The 18,440-nt window shown below is 40.2% G+C and overlaps 1 protein-coding gene across 1 annotated transcript in view; it reads right to left on the reverse strand.

Moving 5' to 3' along the window:
• Positions 1–1,228: 1,228 nt before the first annotated feature.
• The window catches only part of ST7 (suppression of tumorigenicity 7), a 283,882-nt gene continuing 266,670 nt past the window's right edge, over positions 1,229–18,440 (reverse strand). The window contains 3 exon segments of the mRNA XM_043968041.1: positions 1,229–1,815; positions 10,700–10,839; positions 13,919–14,011. Coding sequence (XP_043823976.1) covers positions 1,720–1,815; positions 10,700–10,839; positions 13,919–14,011 — 329 coding nt within the window. The 3' untranslated portion in view covers positions 1,229–1,719.

An 18,440-nucleotide genomic window follows, 5' to 3' on the forward strand; every position in this document is an offset into this window, starting at 1 on the left:
TCTATGGTGTATTTTGCATACATGTCCTCCTCTTCCCTTCTAGACTGCAGGTTTTATAAGAGGGAAGAACTGCATCCTATTTATCTTAGTTTGGCAAATTACACAGTGCCTCTCATGTAGGAGATAATCTCTCTGTGTTGATGGAAGGAGTGGCCCTCTTCACTGTAGATCTTACCTGTTGAAGTGACTCTATTTCCCTTAGATGCAGGCATGCCCTAAATAACCAGGGAAAATGATGACTAGAAGTCAAAAGGGAAGACTGTGTGATACATTGTACTGTTTACTTCAACTGGTTTCTAGGCAAATAGTGACCTTTATTAGCTGTGAAATTGTGAGGGGAAAAAAGACATAAAAGAATGACTTCTTAAGAACCACTTTTCATTGTTCTAAGTATTTAAAAGCAGGTGTCTTCCTCGAGTGATGATGGTTGTAGGTTGTCTGGTCCTTCTTCCACCAAAGCAGATAGATCCTTGAGTGGTCACAGATAACTCTTGCACATGATCTATCCTGGGCTTTTTAATTGGTAGCTTGTCAACTAGAGTAAGAATGTTGAAATACTCAGACTTCTCTCATCCACGTGTCATCAAACAATCATGACAACTTTAAAATTCAGCTATTAGTTAAAATGTTTAAATGACAAATTATCAATACTGGTAAATTGCTCATGTTCCAAACACAGGTCATTATGATAGCCAGCTCAGATGTAAAACATAGTATGCAGATTGTGATCAGAGGTCATGCTTCCACAACTTACTACCTGTTTAACCCTGGGCAAGTATTTTGACATGGCTGGCCTCATTTTCTTCAAGTTGGAAAAGGAGAGGGAGGTATTGAACTAGTTGGTTCCTAAGGTCCCCTTCCACTTGTGAATCTACAGTTTTATAATTAATTTCCATGTCACAAAAACTTTTCAAATGAACCAATAAATGAGGTGGTCCTGAAACAACTCAGTTGGATACCCTCAAAAGCAGTCTCAGTGAAGAGTTGTCCTGCTATTTCCTTCTATCTTTCTGGCACACTTATTGGTCTATCAGGACAGTCCATTTGGGGGTGAAAGAATTTCTACATTTTAAATTAAAAACTAAGTCAGTGGCTCTTAACCCCTGGTTTAAAAAAAACACTTTGATAATTATATTTCAATACAGTTAGTTTCTTTCATGATCTTATGAATTTTATTATTTTAAAACATTATTCAAAGAAGAGAGCCATTAGCTTTAGTAGACTGACAAGGAAGTCTATGACACAAAAAAGCAAAGTGTTCCTGACTTAAGCAATGGTTCAGTTTTCTAGGCCACAGATGGTGAAGGGGTCTAACTTCCATCGTCCATGATGCTATGTTCAGAATCTGAAGGTACGAGGGCTGTTTTCCCATGGAGACACCAAAAGCTACAAGACATTTGAAGACTTAGTAAGAAACAACTGGTTGCTGCAATACACAAAAGTTTATTTTTGAGATTTTTTTTTATCTTTTCTGAAGGCAAAATATAATAGAACTGAACATCAATGTATTTTGTACAACAAAAACTTTTTTTTAATATGAGAACAGACAATCCATGAAGAATTTTTTTTTAAGTCTTAGAACGGCTTCCCTTTAAAAAAATCATGCTTTCTCGCGGTCAACAAGGAGTCGGCATGGAAGATATCATGGCAGTCGGGTCGATGCTGGGGATGGGGGGGGGCAGAGAGGTGGGGGAAGGCAGGGGTGGGAGGGTGTTTCCCTTAGATCCTTGTCAGCTGGTGCCACAGACTGGATGGCAGGATACTTTCTACTTTCTCCATGACGAAATTTAAAGGGGCAAACAAAGTGCTGAGGAACTGCAAAGAAACCAGAGAGACATGAGAGTCAGAAGATAAAACCTCACCCAAGAGCGACGACACACATCTGTACTCTGCACTGTACACCTTCGCAATGCAGGCAGCCTCCCAAGAGAAGCACAGTTTCTAATTTATAAATACAGGGAATGTAAATCGCAGAGTGGTCGGCCTGAAAGAGGGAAGCTCAGAGGCCAGCTAATCAATTTACAGCTGTGAGAATTGAGATTCATCCAGGTTAAGTGACTGAGAGTCACACAGATATTCAGTGTGGAAGGCAAGATTTGAACACAGGTATTTTAGATTCTAAACACCCCATGCTAATATTAGGGCACACTGCCTCACGAGTGGCAGAGTCAGAATTCAAACCCAGGCGCTCTGACCCCAGAATCCAGCCCAAATCTGGATGGCAGAACCTGTATTTCAGCCCTTTGACTTGGACAGGTGAATGGGTAAAGTGTCTACAAAGGGCCCCTTTGCTCTAGATAGTGCAAACATCTAATAGATGAAGTGACTGGTTTGAGCCTATCACCTGTGACAACTGGGACTAAAACACAGGCCTTCTGCATCCAACTCCCCTGGGCCTAACTGCTTTAGGTGCATTCTATTGAATACATCAAGGCTCTGAGATTTCATTGGGGTGATATTCCCTCCAATGACACAAATGGTCAGCCTGCCATGACTACATATGAGAGCAGCCCAATGTTTGCTGCATGGCTTATCACTCTGACCAATTGGCTAATGAGCTTTTCTAAATGGAGTGAGGCTGGTCCCCAGACAAGAGGCACACCATCCCCAACTGGACTAGCGGTCAAAATATTTCTTACTTGGGTAGCACATGCTGCAGTTTATGGTCCACTGGCATAGTCCTTAAGAACTAAGGGTCACGTTACTCCATGATAAGACTCTGGAGAGCTCTCGTGCTGGGTAGTCTATAATGGGATTGAAAAAATAAACCCAAACTAGCTAAGGGCATCTTTGTCCCCGTCAACCTTACAGTGTCTCTTTAAAGAAAAACACAACAGAATAAATTTTTTATCTCTATTTTGCTATAAAACCAAGAATCTGTTGAAGTGAGAGAATAAGTTCATATTGTATTTTATATCAGATTTAATTTACCAACTCTATTTTTTAACTGTTTCTAATTTGCAAAACTGACCAGCACCTGCCAGAAAACCAGACCTAACCTACACAGTGAAAATAGTAGTATTTGGCTATCAGAGCCATAGTCAAAGTCTCTTGGGAAGGCACCATGCCATTGCTGGCTAGGTCATCCATTTATACCACAATTGCTTCTAACTCCTTACTTTTATCCATAACTTGGCATTAATACCTCATGACTAAATGTAGCAGAACGAATCAGGACAGGATACACAATAAGTATAAGGAAAACATCTGATAGCCTAGGTAAATATCTTTGGCCCATTTCTATTCAGTTCTGCAAGTTTTAAGGGTTTAGCAGAAAAGGCATAGTGTCTATACAGAGGTTTATCCTAACTTCATGTAATGACTCCCCACTGAAATCCAATTCAACCAACGTTTAAGTACCTACTTTGTGCAAAGCACCATGCTATGTCGTACACAGACAAACACAAGGAAGTTAGCTGATCCATAGCTCATTTGTGCTTAGTAACTTGGGTTCCCAAGTGTTCCAAATTGTGAGATACTACATCATGTGTCATTTTAAGAGAAGTGCTCAAAAACCTACAGGCAGAGGATAGTGAGCAGAGGCTTGGTCCCATTGAGTCTGACAGCCTAGTCATAGCAGTAATAATGGTGTATCCTGGGGGACAAATTCTTCTAATGCCATAAATACAACAAGGAGAAATTTGGAAAAGGAAATTGTCCGTGACATCTATAAAATTCCACTTTTGCCCACAAGACTAGACCCCGTTTCATAGGAGAACTGGTTGAAAGAACGGGATATTTAGTCTGAAGAAAATATAGGGTGGAAATGATGTCTTTTGGTATCTGAAGGGGTAATCACATGAAAGTACAACAGGTTGCCTGTGGCATATGATTAATGATGTGCTAAGTGTTGGAGAGGATGCCATCCATGGTGTGACACGTAATCATGACATAAATGCCATGCAAGATGGCAAAGGGAAGTAGGCTGAACATGTAGCCAGAGGGAGATGCAGTCTGAGTAATGCACTGATTTTTAATAAAAGATTGAAAGGCTCAGAGGAAGGCCTCCAGTAACCACCTTGAAACCCAAGATAAATGATGAACTGAGAGAGTATCTGGATGTCTTGCATGAGCTGAAGTCACTGAACCCAGATGAACAACATCCTAGAATACTCGGACAACTAGTAGATATGATTGCTGCATTGCTATTTTTGGTTTTAGAGATCATGGAGGGCAAATACCCTGATTTTTTGAAAGGTGAGACAGTGGAGTCTATATACTATAGCCAAATCTCTTTGCCTTAGATTCCTACAAAACTCTAAAGCATAAAAGGTATAATTTGTGAACATTTAGTTAAAAATAAAATAAGCAAGTGTTATTAAAAGCCACCATGGCTTCATCAAGAGTTAACTGGCCAGGAAAAAAAAGAATAACTGGCCAGACTAATCGCTGGACCCATTTAATTTTCCCATCCCTCCACCCCCACTGGGGTTACTGGACTGGTGAATCAGAGGGATGTTGCATACTTATTTTAACTAGATTTTGGTGAAGTATCTGGCAAAACTTTATATGCTATCTTTGGAGAGAATATGAAAAAATGGCTGTACAGTTAGGTGGGTTTGGAACTGGCTGGATGATTTGACCCATAGAATAGTCAATTAATGGGTTGGTGACAGCTTGGAAGATTCAAATGCCCCAGGGATTTATCCTTGGTCCTATGATGTTTAAGATTTTCATGATGACATAAATGAAGACCCAGAAGACATGCTTACTGAATTTGAAGATGGCACAAAGCTGAGAGGGGACAGATAAAATGATGGAAGACAGGATCCTCAAAACATAAACAGTTGAAATATAAGAGGGATAAATGCAAAGTTGTAAGTGGGTGTCTATCGACTGAATAATAGTTGAATAAATTAGAACATTTGGATGTAATGGAATATTGAGCTATAAAATGTTTATGAATAATTCTGAAAAACTTGGGAATGCTGGCATGTACTAATGCAAAGCAAACTACATCAAAGAAAGCCAACAATTCATATAATGTCCAAAATAATGTAACGTAAAAAAAGAAATAGAAGGCTTTGAAATTTTGATCAATACAGTGATAAATGGTGATTTTCTTCTACTAACTGGTAGTGAAGCATGTCTCTCACCTCTTGGCATAGAGGTAGACCTGAAGTGGGGAATTAGGCATACATTTGCAGACTTGGCCAACACCTTAATTTGTTTTCCTTGACCACCCATACTAGTTCCATAAGAGGATTCCATTCTGAATGGCAGGGAGTCATAAGGAATTGACTAAGATGACAAAAGGCCATCCATCCGTAAGGCTTTTTTTTAAAGAAGCAAATAAAGTTCAACATTTAAATAAGAAAACCAAACACCCAAATTCAGGATGGGGGAAGCATATATAAATGAGATCGTGTGACCAAGACTAGGAGCCTTAGTGGATAGTGAATCTAAAATGAATTAGCAGTGGAACCCAACAACCAAGTAAGTCCTATCCTAGACTATTCTGAGTACTGCAGTATCCAGGATGACAGAGGTGATACTCCCAGTCCAATCATTCTGTTCTGGGCACCACATTTTAAGAAGAGCAATGACAAGCTGGAGTGCTTTCTTAGGGAAACCAAGATGATAAATTGACTGAGGAACATGCCACGTGTAGAAGAATTGATGAAACTGGGGATGGCTGAGTCCATAGAAGACAAGACTTGGGGGTAGACAGGACAGCAGTCTTCCAAGGCTTGAGGGGTTGGCATGTGGAAGGAGAATTATACTTGGACTACTTGGGCCTTTGCCTTAGAGGACAGATCTAGGAGCAATCGATAATACTGCAGGGACACAGATTGTGACTTGATGGAAGAATAAGCTCCCCAATTATTAAAGCTATCCCCAAATGTTATGAGTTGTTTTGGGAAACTGATTAATTTCCTCAGGGGAGCTTTTAAGAAGAGACCCGTTGCACACTTATTAGAGATGTTAAGGGATTATTAAAGGGTAAGTAAGACTAGATGGCCTTTACAGAACTTTCTTGTGAAATTCTCTGCATTAGGTACAAGTCCCTATGGAGGATTTATGGAAGGAGATAGAAAACTCACACAGGATGAGGTTATAGACAGGCTGTGATCTGTACCAGTAGAGTGAATACCCACCATGATGAAATCATGGACCCATTGAAGTACCGTAGTCATATGGAGGACATATTAGTTGGTCGGTTTTGGGTTTTTTTTCCCTATTTGGTCTAAAAGTAGAGTCAGGAACAAGAAATGGAAGTTTCAGAGAGGTGGACTTTAGCTCATGGTTAAATGAACCACTTAACGAAAACTGTTCAAAAGTGGAATGGGAAATAGCGGGTTCCCCTTTCATGGGTAGTTTTCAATTAGAGAATGGATATTGTTGATTGGATTCTTTTTCAGGTACAGATTTGATGAAATAATCTCTAAGGTTCTTTCTTACTCTGTGGCTCTGTGATTACAAAAAGAGGCCACATAGCAACTGGCAAAGAAATTTCAATAGGTAGGGTTTTGATAAATGAGGTGGTCCTCAGTTTATGAAACTATCACCAAAATGATGTCAGCCCAGAGGCTTACTGAGAATGACTAAATTTTCAATTTGGTATACTAATGAACTGCTAAGTCACTGGGCTTTGATGAAAGGTGTCACAATATTTACACTCACCAAAATATAGTTTATAGAGCCACGAAAGAGATGACAGAAAGATGGCACTAAACATTTTCTCAGAAAGAAATGATTTTCCCCATCCTTGAAGTCCTCCTTAAAGGATGAGCTAGCATACCATGTAATATTTAGAATCCAGAGGGAGAGGGTATCTAGACAATGTAATACAGTCTATGCATTTTAACAATAAGAAAAGGCAGGACTGGGGGGCAGCTAGATGGCACAGTGGTTAAAGCACCGGCCCTGGATTCAGGAGTACCTGAGTTCAAATCTGGCCTCAGACACTTGACATTTACTAGCTGTGTGACCCTGGGCAAGTCACTTAACCCCCTATTGCATGAAAAAAAAAAAAAGAAAAGGCAGGACTAAGTATAGAGGAGAGAGGTTCTTTGCCCCAAAGTCATGCTGGATGAGGAGCAAGTAATTATTAAACCAGGTTTTCTGACTCCAAATCCACTTGACTACACTGTGTCTGTGACGATGTTCATGTTTTTACAACCAGTCAGTGTTTCTGGACACGATCAGTTAACAAAGGGGAAAAAAAAAAAAGCAGCTTCATTGATAGTCTTGGAAAGAAAAGTTACCTACAAAGTTAAGCCTGAATTAAGCACAACAGATCACCCTGGGCCTGAGTAAACAGCCCATCTATCTCAACACTCAAAATTTCTGTTCAGATGGGTCAAGTCTCAAACTGAAACTCACAACAATTAAATCAGTGTTTCATGGCGAGAAGAAGCAACTGAAATAATAATAATAATGATAATAATAATAAAAATAAAAGGAAGAGTGACACTTCAATCACTTGAGTCTCATTTCCCTGAAATTCCATTATCTCTAAGAAGGTCATGGCTCCCAATGTGCATCATTAACATTTGAAATGCCCTTACTTATCTGAATAAGTTCCAGGTGCCCTATAGCAATCCGACAATTGACATTTCTCTGTAATCAATATCTAACTTCAAAGAGGCTCTGGCCTATAAATGAAGAAGAGAGGCTAAAGTCCGAGTGGGGGCAGGAGGCGGTGCTCAGTCTCAGGACAGAGAACAGAAGAAGCAGAGACAGGACACTTGAAAGCAGAGAGGGTCAGAATGCTGACCTTCCCACATTCTGTGTGAGACTGGGCCTGGAATGATAACTTATTTATATGAGGACCCTTATCTTAGTAACCAAACATACGAAGAGAGAGTTTTAAATCACAGGGTGTATCACCTCCTCCCCTCCCCCCTTCTTAAAACAACTAAATGCCTTTAATTTTTACTATTTCACAATAACAATACACACCTCTTTGGGGCTTTCTAATGTCAATAGAGCAACATGTTTGTGGACAGAAAAACACAAAAAGACATTGGACGTTTAAGTTCAACACAACTTGCAGGGTGGCATATGGGTAGTCGTTCAATCTCGGTTGCACTTACAAAATGACATTATCCCAAGGGCATTATCTATGTCCACACTGAGAAATTCATTTTCACAAGCTGAAAATGCTTGCAAACAGCCCACAGGGCAGCAGTGATAACCTAAGGGGAGTGTCTGAGGAGTCTGATGAGGTGACAGGGGTGATGAATGTGAAGAAGACATTGGGGGTGGGGGGGAACCAAAGGGAGATTGTGCTTGTCTCATCCAGGCAATCCATCTTCAGTTTCCATGAAGTCCCTTCTTACATTTTGGAATCTGCTAAACCTTAATGAAGGGTAAGATGAATGTGACCCTCTGGATTCAGTGTTAGGGCTAACATAAAACAACAACAAACAGTGATCATTTCCAATCCTGAATAGTTGAACAAACTACAACCCATGCATGAAATAGCAGCTCGGAAGCCTATGTTCAACTCAACCTAATTCATTTATTAAGTACCTACTATGCATAAGGCACTATGCTAGATACTGAAGATACAATGATGAAATAAGACATAGTCCCTGCTGTCAAGGAGCTTACAATCTAATTTATATTTCATAAAGTTTATCATTACATTTATCTAGACATAAAATCAAGGCTCCTACAAGTTGAAAAAGGAGAGCCGTAGTTGGTATGAAGTCTACAATGGGTAGAGTACCCCAAGACACTGGAGGGATAGCTGCATATTCAAGATATGGTTGCCCTCCTCTTGCCAAACACACTATGGCATCTCCGGCTTTACCCCTTGCCTCCCCCTCTTACCCCGACCAGAACAGACAATACGATGAGAAGCTGAAGTTAAGCCTTTTCATGGGTAACGGGATGAAGTTCAATGGTTTTGAACAGGAGGGACTGATTTGCATTGTAACCAGGCATTTACAACAGGGCTGGATATTACTCAGGTTGCAGCTCACACTAAACCAAAGTCTTTGTGAAACATGTTATCTTAATGAATGGTAAAGATTCAAGTACAAACCTTTTTTGAATAAGTCTTTGGATTTGTGGGGGGTGGGGTGTGGAGGGGAAGGTTGGGGGGAGTACCAAAAGAGGACACTGAGAGTGGGGCAGTGAAAAGAATGCTGTATTGAGAGTCAAAGGTCCTGGGTTAGAATCCCAGCACTGCCACTTTATGTCCTTGGCCAAGTTCTTTAACTTGGCTGGGTTTCGATTCCTTCAACTGTAAAATGAGAGTGTTACAGCAGATGACCACTAAGGTCCTTTTCAGTACTGAACCGGATGAGGATGATCTATGGTGAAGCGAGTGTATCCTGACTTTAACTTTTACTCAATGGATTTTAATCTCCCTGAAGTTGAAGCAACTTGTTAGTTGGGTACGTTGAGTGGTTAGGCTGAAAATCGAAGGAAGTCTCAACAGATAATTGGACATAAATAAACTGCAGTGTGTTTAGAGGCGTGTGAAGGGTTTATAAACCATGTCATAGGAGAAACAGCTGAAGGCTTTGGGGACATTTCTGTTTAGGGAAGAGAAGGGAACGATGGCTGTCTTCAAATACCTGAAGGGTTGTCACGTGAAAGAGAAAAGGCTTCTATGTGACTTCATGGGGCAGAAATAGGACCAACAAGTGGAAAACAAAACCCAGGAAAATACATTTGGACAAACTTTCTAGGCATTAGAGCTGTCCAACAGATACATTCCTTGTAAAGGAGTGAGTTCTCTTACTGGAAGTGGTCAAGCCTCAGCTTGGACACCATATGTCAGAGACAGAAGGGACTCGTATTGGTGAAGGGATTGTACTGAATGATCTCTAAGGTCCATTCCAGTTTCAAGATTTTAAGATTTCAATCATCACTGGGAGGAGGGACATTTGGTTTGAATACTGATTTGTATAAGAACCAACACCAATGCAGCTAAAATGAGTTAACCCCTCCCCTCCCTCCCAAGTTGCTAACCTGGCTGATTAAAAAAAAAAAAATCAGTCCCACTAAAGTTAGAAATCTTCCCCCCCCCTTTTTTTAAACCGTATCTATCTTGAAATTTAAAGGGAGAGCTAGATAAACCCAAATCCCCTGGTAATGTGTTTTCTTATTATTTCTTTTGTTTGTGCAAATCTGCAAACCACTCCTCCCAGCCCATGTTGTCTAAGGTGATTGAATGACCTCATGAAAAGCATCTTCTATAAAGATAGCCACTGATGTGTTTTTGTGCTGTTACTAGAGATTGCCCAAATCACTAAGTGACTCACTGGCAGTGCCTTTCCCCTTTGAACAGCCCTATCAGCTTAATAATAGTCTGGGTCGCATGTGAGCCCATAGTGGATGGTACAACTCTGCACTTCCCTTCAATTCATTTCCTCAAACAAGCCAAGGATTTATAGCTTTTTATTTTTAATTTGTCTTCATTAGATGAACTTCAAAAATACAGATTCCATTGACTGAATGGGAGAAGCTACAATAGCCTAAGCTTAGAAATATGTCATATAATTCAAATGAGATAAACAAAATGGAATTATTAATTGCAGATTCCCTAAGCTTTCACACAAGTGACATTCAATGCTCAAACTTCTCTGCTACTAAGGAAAATCCAGGCGCTCAACAGTCGGCAGTGGCTAGTTCAGGGCCATCTCCATTTCTAAAATGCAGGGTCTTGCTGGCTTCCCCTCTGGGTCACTTTGGCTTTGCTCTCGCTTTCCCTGAGGGCTCCATACTGAAGAGTACTCACAGCTTTTGCGAAGACCCCCATAAGCTCTGGGAACTGATGTGTCAGGAGGGCCAGCATGGCTGTGAAGGAACATAATCCAGCAGTGAAGAGAATAAAGAAAGGAAGTTCCTTCTTTGGGTAAACTGATACTTCATGGAAAGCTGCAGAGAAGAGACGAACGGAACAGTTAGTGCTGATGTGAAATGACTTCGTAGAGGGTGTCTCACACATTGGCAGGTGACTGTGGTCTGGAAGAAAGGAGGCCAGAAACCTGAACGGCTTTGGCTTCTACCTGTGAGGCCTTGGGCAAACTTGTTGAACTTGGGACCTTTGTTTCCTCATCTGTACAACGAGAAGGTTGGGCAGGATGGGCTCTGAGGCCCCTTCTAGCTCTGTTCCAACACAAAATGGTGAACCTTGAGCAAATAAACCTCTAATCAAATACTTGCTTTAGTCCTGCCTGCACTTCTGCATCAGCTTCTCTTATTCCTTTTCACGTAGGTCTGGCTGGTCACGGTCTCTTTTTTTATACCATATCTCTGTGCTTGGCAAGATTGGTTTGAGGTGATAAGTGCTCACCCTCACAACTGTGGTTCCTCCAACTCTCTGTGTGTGTGTGTGGGAGAGTTGGGGGGGAACATGTGTAGGGACAGTGATGTGGGCTAATTCTTTGTGCGACTTCCTTATTTAAAGCATCCTGATACTACTTCCTTACCCTGCTTTTGAAAACTGTCCCATACTTAACTTCAACAAGTATTAAGTGCCTGCTACATACAAAGCACTTTGTTAAATACTGGGAATTGAAAGATAAAACCAAAATCACCCCTGGCCCCACAAACATAGATTCTACCAGGGTAGGAAAGGGAATAGACAACCTGTGCACAAATAGTAAACAGAGCTGATGTGAAGAAGCAAACAGTCAAAACTGGATTTTTTAAAATATGGAAATGTTCGCTTTATTTGGTGTTAGGTTCAGCAATTTTTAAAAGAATGCTGGGTCCGTGGGACAACTGCTGAACACAGGAGGTTGACAGAAGGAACTGCTTGTTGGTTTGGATGACAAATGCTCCTTCCCACCACTAGAAAATCTAGGGGCTGGTGCCCCTGGAGAACCTCTCTCAGATATTAAGCTTTCTAAATAATAAGCTAGTTTTGCATATGGAATGTTTACTGAGGACTCTGGAGTTTTAGAGGCAATCAAGTGAATCGCACAGGCAGTCCACATGCACGCTTTCTGCATCTGGGAGCATCCCAGCTAGTATCTAGAAAAACCCCAGCTCAATACAGTTGCCTGGCTCATGGTTACAAGGATCTGCCAAAAGCTATCACTCTGGGCCAAGGAGAGCAGACTGGTCCTGACCAGGGAGTTCTATGTTATGGTGCCCACAGGTCCCGCTCTTTTCTCTCTGAGGTGGGTACAGAGAGTAGGATGGGGACCACCCCCTCAGTGTCAATGATAAAGTATCACCAGAAGTGGTAACACAAGTTGATTATAATTTATGTCATTGGCCAAGGAAATTGCCGATGTAAAGATCTTTTTTTCCTCAACAACCAATGAATAATAAAGCAGTAAGCTATATATCCAGGCTAGAGTGAAGGGGAGGCCCAATTCTCATATTATGTTTTTTCTTCTGTGATTAATCTACTGAATTTTTAATAGGCAACGTGAGGGTCTTTTAAAATAAAACCCACCACTCTTTCACCTCAAAAAAACAACTTTTTTTTCAGGAGGTAAGATTCAAACAATTTCATTCACTTATACAATTTGGGCAAGACTTTTTTTTTGGGGGGGGGGTGAAGTTTATAAATTATCCTTTTAGACATTCCCTTCAAAAAGTTAGCTTTGGTCTGACCAGCTCATAATTCTACAAGCAGGCAAAAGTAAAACTCAGTTGAGATATTCATGAACTATCTTCCGGTAACTTTTCTGACAAATTGTGCTTCTCCCTATTCTCAAACTCCAGGGAAGGGAGAGAATGTTAGGTTTAAAATCTTGGGCCATTATGTGCCTTCTCTGGTATTGAGCATAAAGTTCTCTGTAATTATGAATGCCATTTTGTAGTATAATGCTAACATACACCAATTTCTTTTTTAAAGACTAAGCAATTTCATATAGGCCTGGTTAGTAAGGAAATGAGTTAAGGAACCTCCTGCTACTTCAATATATGATGACAGCAATTAGTTCTGCACCTAAACCCCACAACTTGTTGATTTACGATTGATTCAATGATGTTTGCATCTGAAAATCTGCTCTATACTCCACCCTCCAAAGTTCTATTATTCCTTAGTAGGAAGTATTTTGTGCATTATATTTATGAGATATTGCTATAATTGGGGTGATTATAAAGGGTGGGAGAGAGAGAACTTAGCCAAGGTTTGAAGCTTATTATCTGAGAGAGAAAAAATGTCCTAACACAGACCACATAAAAAGCCTGGAAGTGATACTTGTACACAGTTTACCCAAAACTGATTTGATAACAATTATTTAGCCCAAATTGTCAAAACAATGTTGTAATACACTAAATTCATAAATAATAATTTCCACATGTGGTATGGGTCACCGAATTGTTTGCCTGTTAAGTCCTTGAGGGCATTATCTGTCTTGTTTGTATTTCCCTACAGTGATGAGGCTGTAAAGGTTCTCAATAAATGTTAAATCAATTAGTCAATCAATTTGATGCACATGGGAAATCCCTCCAACCAAGAGGATTGCATCACCAAAGAAAGCTTACCCTACCTCAATCTTCCTCTTTGGCAATGATGTCAAGGCATTTAGACCCCACTCTCCCATCCATTACTCATCCATATCCATAACTCTCCCCGAATCAGTGCTTTCTCTTCAAATTAAAAGTCCCTAAAATGCCATTGTACATGAAGGAATATGCTTTTTAACCCACTCCACTGCTGTTTCCCTCTATGGATCCCTTCTGATTCCTACCTACAGTTTATCCCAAACCAGAGGTACCTAACACATCCTGGGCACCCAATAAAAGGCAAATATTTTTGCTCTCGTTTATACTTTCCTTGGGCTTTATCCTCTGAAGGATTTGGAGAAACTTGGTGAAACCACTAACCAATTCTAGCAAACCCATCTGAGTATAATTGAGCTACAAGAATAGGAATAGCCAATGGAAAGAAATACTAAATTTCTATCGCCCATCCCCCACCCCCCTTAGCTTGGGTGCAAGAGCCATGTCAGTTAAAACCATTAGCTTGATGTGGAATTTAGTTAAAACTTACATGGAAGCAGCTCCCTGTCTGCCGTCTCTGTACAGATTGGATAAGGGTAAAAAAGGTGCCCTTTTTCCAAGGGATAAGGGATCATCCTAAAAGCTGAAGAGAAACAAAGCAACTTATTATAGGCTTGATGTTCACTTTACTACTTCACAATTGTAAGAAGGACTTGGGGGCATTTTTAGATTTTGGAGAACTACTGCAAACAATGTTGGACCTATGTGAACTCTGATCCCCAGAGCAGATAAGTGGGCAATGATGTATTAGGATCTATTACTCACGCATTAATCTCACAGTTCATGTCATGGGCGTATCTCACAAACTGGGGGGTGGGGGGAGGGGGAAACCATCAATAATAATGACCTGGACCCATCATCTGTGAAATATTCCAAAAATGTTTTGACCGCTGACCCAAGAATTCAATTGGTAGTAAAGCGCTACAAGAACATAAATCTGAATTGATTCATTTGGAACATATTACAAATGTAAAAATATGAAAGGCATTTTGACATAACTTTTTATAAATGTGTCCAAGTGGAATAAATTTTCAACCAGGATGGATTTAAAGAAAAAAAAAGTCAAAAATGCAGGATGGGGGGGCATTTTTTTGGAGCTTATGAAACTTTTAAATCTTCAAAATCATGTAAAAAATAATGGAGGGAGGGAGAGGGAGAGGGGGGGGGAGAGGGAGGGGGAGGGAGAGGGAGAGGGACAGAGCCACAGAGAGAGAGACAGAGAGCAGGGGGAGAGGGGAGAGGGGAGAGAGGAGAGAGGAGAGATTGATTATCTGCATTTTGATGATGTCAGGCCACCTGAATTATGCTCTTGTGGCTTATGATAACATTAGACCCTGAGACTGAATTATGGCTTTCCAATCAATCCATTCTTTCTTATTATCATGGATGTTATTCTCACTGTTGCAATGTCATCAGCATGTTAGTCTCACTGTTCCTATGAACAGCATTCACTGAGGTGATTTTTTCCTCAACAGATGTCTTTTAAGTACAATGCCCTGTTGATGTAGAACACAAGACACAGGATGCAGTCTAACAATAATTCTCCCTTCCACGTACTCTCTTGTATGTGGCAATAGGGAACAATGACTGCATATGAAGCATGATTTTCAGTTTCAAAGACTACGTTTCAAGTAATTGCAGTTACATGCTAAGCTATGTAATTACCCAAGGCATCTCAATGCTGTCAATGTACATATTTATCTTTTGCATACTTATTTCAAACAGGACTAAGAAACGTAGAATGTTCTCCCTCACAAGAAATGACAAGGTTCCATTGTAACCAGCTTCAGTGCACATATGGTATTTATTCTGGTGTCTGAATATTATTTAAAAGTAAAAACATTATGTATGTGATTCCAGCATTTGGAATGCAGTCAATCTACACCACAGTGGTATCACTCTGAGGTTACAGCACATTGCCACAGAGAATATAAATCACAATAAACTCGGGATTAGAACAGAGCCAGTTCTGCTGGCAGTTTGCTGGGGTAAAAATGTTATCAATTTTCTTCTAGTAACAGAAACCTCTTAAACAGAGATTAAAACATTAAAAACACTCCAGGCCTCAGTGCTTCTTAAATGAAAGGCTCACCCTAGTTCAATCAGGTTTTTAAAAAAAAATTCACACAAGCAAAGATGACTTTTGCTGGAATGTATATGAAAGAAGTCTCTCTAAGCAGGTTGTTAGCACGAAGGCTGCTGGAAAGAACCAAACTCTTTCTAAATGGGACCAGCCCCCTTTTTGGGGGGGGGTGGAGAAAGATAGAGAGTGAGATAGGGATAGGACTTTTATTACTCTTTTATATGATACACTAACATCTCTTCCAGGAAGCAATGAATTGAAATTTAAACTGCACTATGGTATAGCTTTAATACCATTTCCCATAAATGATGAATGCTGAGATAGCATCCAAAAATGTGGAAAAACCTACGTGGAGAATGTGCTTGAAATCCAGGTTCTGTAGTGCATTAAAAAAACCCAACACAATAATGTTGCTATAATTAAGCACTTATCATAGTTCATGTGATGTAAACCTTCTGCATTCAAAGTGGTTATAAATGGGAATTTAAATTTCATCCATTGTTAAAACTGGCTTTCTACCTCAGGGAGCCATTTTTAAAATGAAGTATGGAAACGCAAGGCCTTGAGAGTGTTAAACCTTAAAAATCCAGTGGTTTGTTGGTGCCTTTTCAGTGTTCTGTGCCAAACATCTTTTCTTTTGGTATTTGGCATCAATATTGAACTTGCATATCAAGTTAGTCTTTTTCTTGTTCTAAATGGTTTTGGTTGGGAGGGGGGCAGGGAGGAGTAGGGAGGAGGTCAGAAACGTTCATAATATACAGCTATGTGTCCAAAGTGTGTATGTTTATATGTATGGGTGTATTTTTCCATGACTATAAATGCTTTTGCGGAGCTCTTATGGACCTCTTGTCAGTTGTCATCTGCTTTAAGTCCATTAAATAACATTAAGACTTTTGGCTTCACTAAACAAAAACAAATACAAAAAAATATTTTTCGGACTGGAATTCTATCCCTTATCCACCCTGTTGTGCTTAGGTTTAAAAATGTGTGAGATAAGTCCTGGAGATCTCTGAGACAGCTGGATAATAGGTACTGTGTGAACTATTGGAGCCTTAACTCTACATTTCCTAGTTTCTTTTCATTTCAGATATGATGTTAGATAAAAAGTTGGATAAAAGGGTCCTTTCCCAAATGGCTTTCAGCCAAACCTCCAGTCCTTGTATGAGGACTGGGCCATGCCAATGTGGGGACATAAATAGCTCTGGAGTTATTAAAAGTACAAAAAAGTATTTGGTGCAACTCCAGTTTGGTAGTTAGTGTTACGGCCTGTGCTCTGGTTATGGAACCGTAAGAGTCCCCATCGATCCCTTCCTCTGTTTTCCCAAATGGATGCTACTACTGAGCACTTGGAATTAGGCGATTTGGCCATATCATCTGTCAAGTTTCTGTCAGCATTACCCTAGGAAATGGAATTGCTCTGTGGGGAGAGTATTAGAATCATACTTATTTTCTATGGCTGGATGCAAAGGGGAGGGGTAAAGGCCTCTGCAAACCTCCATCACCCTCCATTCTACCTGTGCTCCCTAGGTCAAGGTGGACCACTGTGGCAAACCTCCCACTTGAGTGATATATACCTGGAAATATCCATAAAACATCTGAGGATCCACAGCCAGACATACCCACAAACTGATACATTTCTAGGGACCTACACATACCCAGATATTCTCACAGCCTACCAAAACCTAATACCTATGTGGCTCTGGGCAAGTCACAAACTTCTTTGGGTTTCAGTTTCTTCATCTGTAAAACGAAGGGCTCAAATGAGCTGAGCTCTGAGGTATCTCCTAGCTCTAAATCGATAAGCCTGTGAGCTCTTGGTTAGTTCCCTCTCACCCATGCCACACATCACCCCTTCAGACCATAAATGAACCTTTTCATCTGTGCACACTCCAGCTCTGCTCTCAACACATTCCATCTGAATATCCAGGAGATGGCTTTTTGAACCTTCCTACCATGCTGATGATCCGCAGCGGGTCACCCTCTGGGGTTTCCTTTATAACAGAGGGCTAGGTATTAGAAGTAATTAGGTCTTCTTCAAGTTGGATGCAAAGCTACCAAATGTTTAGAGTCGATCATTTGGACATGTCTATGATAACACTTCCATAGCAATTGTAAGAAAATAAAGTTTTTAAGAACTTGAGGGGGCACAGTGGATAGTGTAGCAGCTCTGGAGTCAGGAATACTCATCTTCCAGAGTTCAAATCTGGCCTCAAACACTAGCTATTGGACCCTGGGTAAATCAGTTAACTCTGTTTGCCTCATTTCCTCATCTGTAAAATGAACTGTAGAAAGAAATAGCAAAGCCACTCCAGTATCTTTGCCCCCCCCCAAAAAAACCCCCACAAACCCAAATGGGGCCACAAAGAGTTAGACACTACTGAACAACCACCACCACCCCAATTTTGTTTTTTATTCCTGTCAACTAGCATTTATGAAGCATCTATGATGGGTCAAGGCACTGTGCTGAGGATACAAAGAAAGGCAAAAATCAGTCTCAGGTCTCAAAGAGCTTACAGTCTAATGGGATAGAAACCATGCAAACAATTATGCACAAATCAGTGAATAGTGATTTAACTTTACACTCCTCAATTTAAGTCTAGACTTAAAATATTTCCTATAAGGACTTGATGCCAACATATCCTACAGGTAGGGAAACTAAAGTTTTTGTTTTTGTTTTTGTTTTTCAAATTATTCAACCATTGCAGAACAAGGATTTATAGAAAATTTAACCTTTAAAAGAGTTATCCATCTGGTGCCAAATGAATTTCAGTTAAAAAAAAGGTCTTATAAGTAGGTACGTAGTGTATGCAGGGGCTGTCCCTTGGTATAAAGAGACTACCAGCAATGAACTAGAATGATACATTTTTTAAAAACCAAAGTCACAAAATTGGAGGAAAGACTCATTTTTATAAACTTTTAATGTTTCAGT

The sequence above is a fragment of the Dromiciops gliroides genome, chromosome 5 (assembly GCF_019393635.1).
Source record: "Dromiciops gliroides isolate mDroGli1 chromosome 5, mDroGli1.pri, whole genome shotgun sequence".
In the NCBI taxonomy this organism is placed as follows: domain Eukaryota; kingdom Metazoa; phylum Chordata; class Mammalia; order Microbiotheria; family Microbiotheriidae; genus Dromiciops; species Dromiciops gliroides.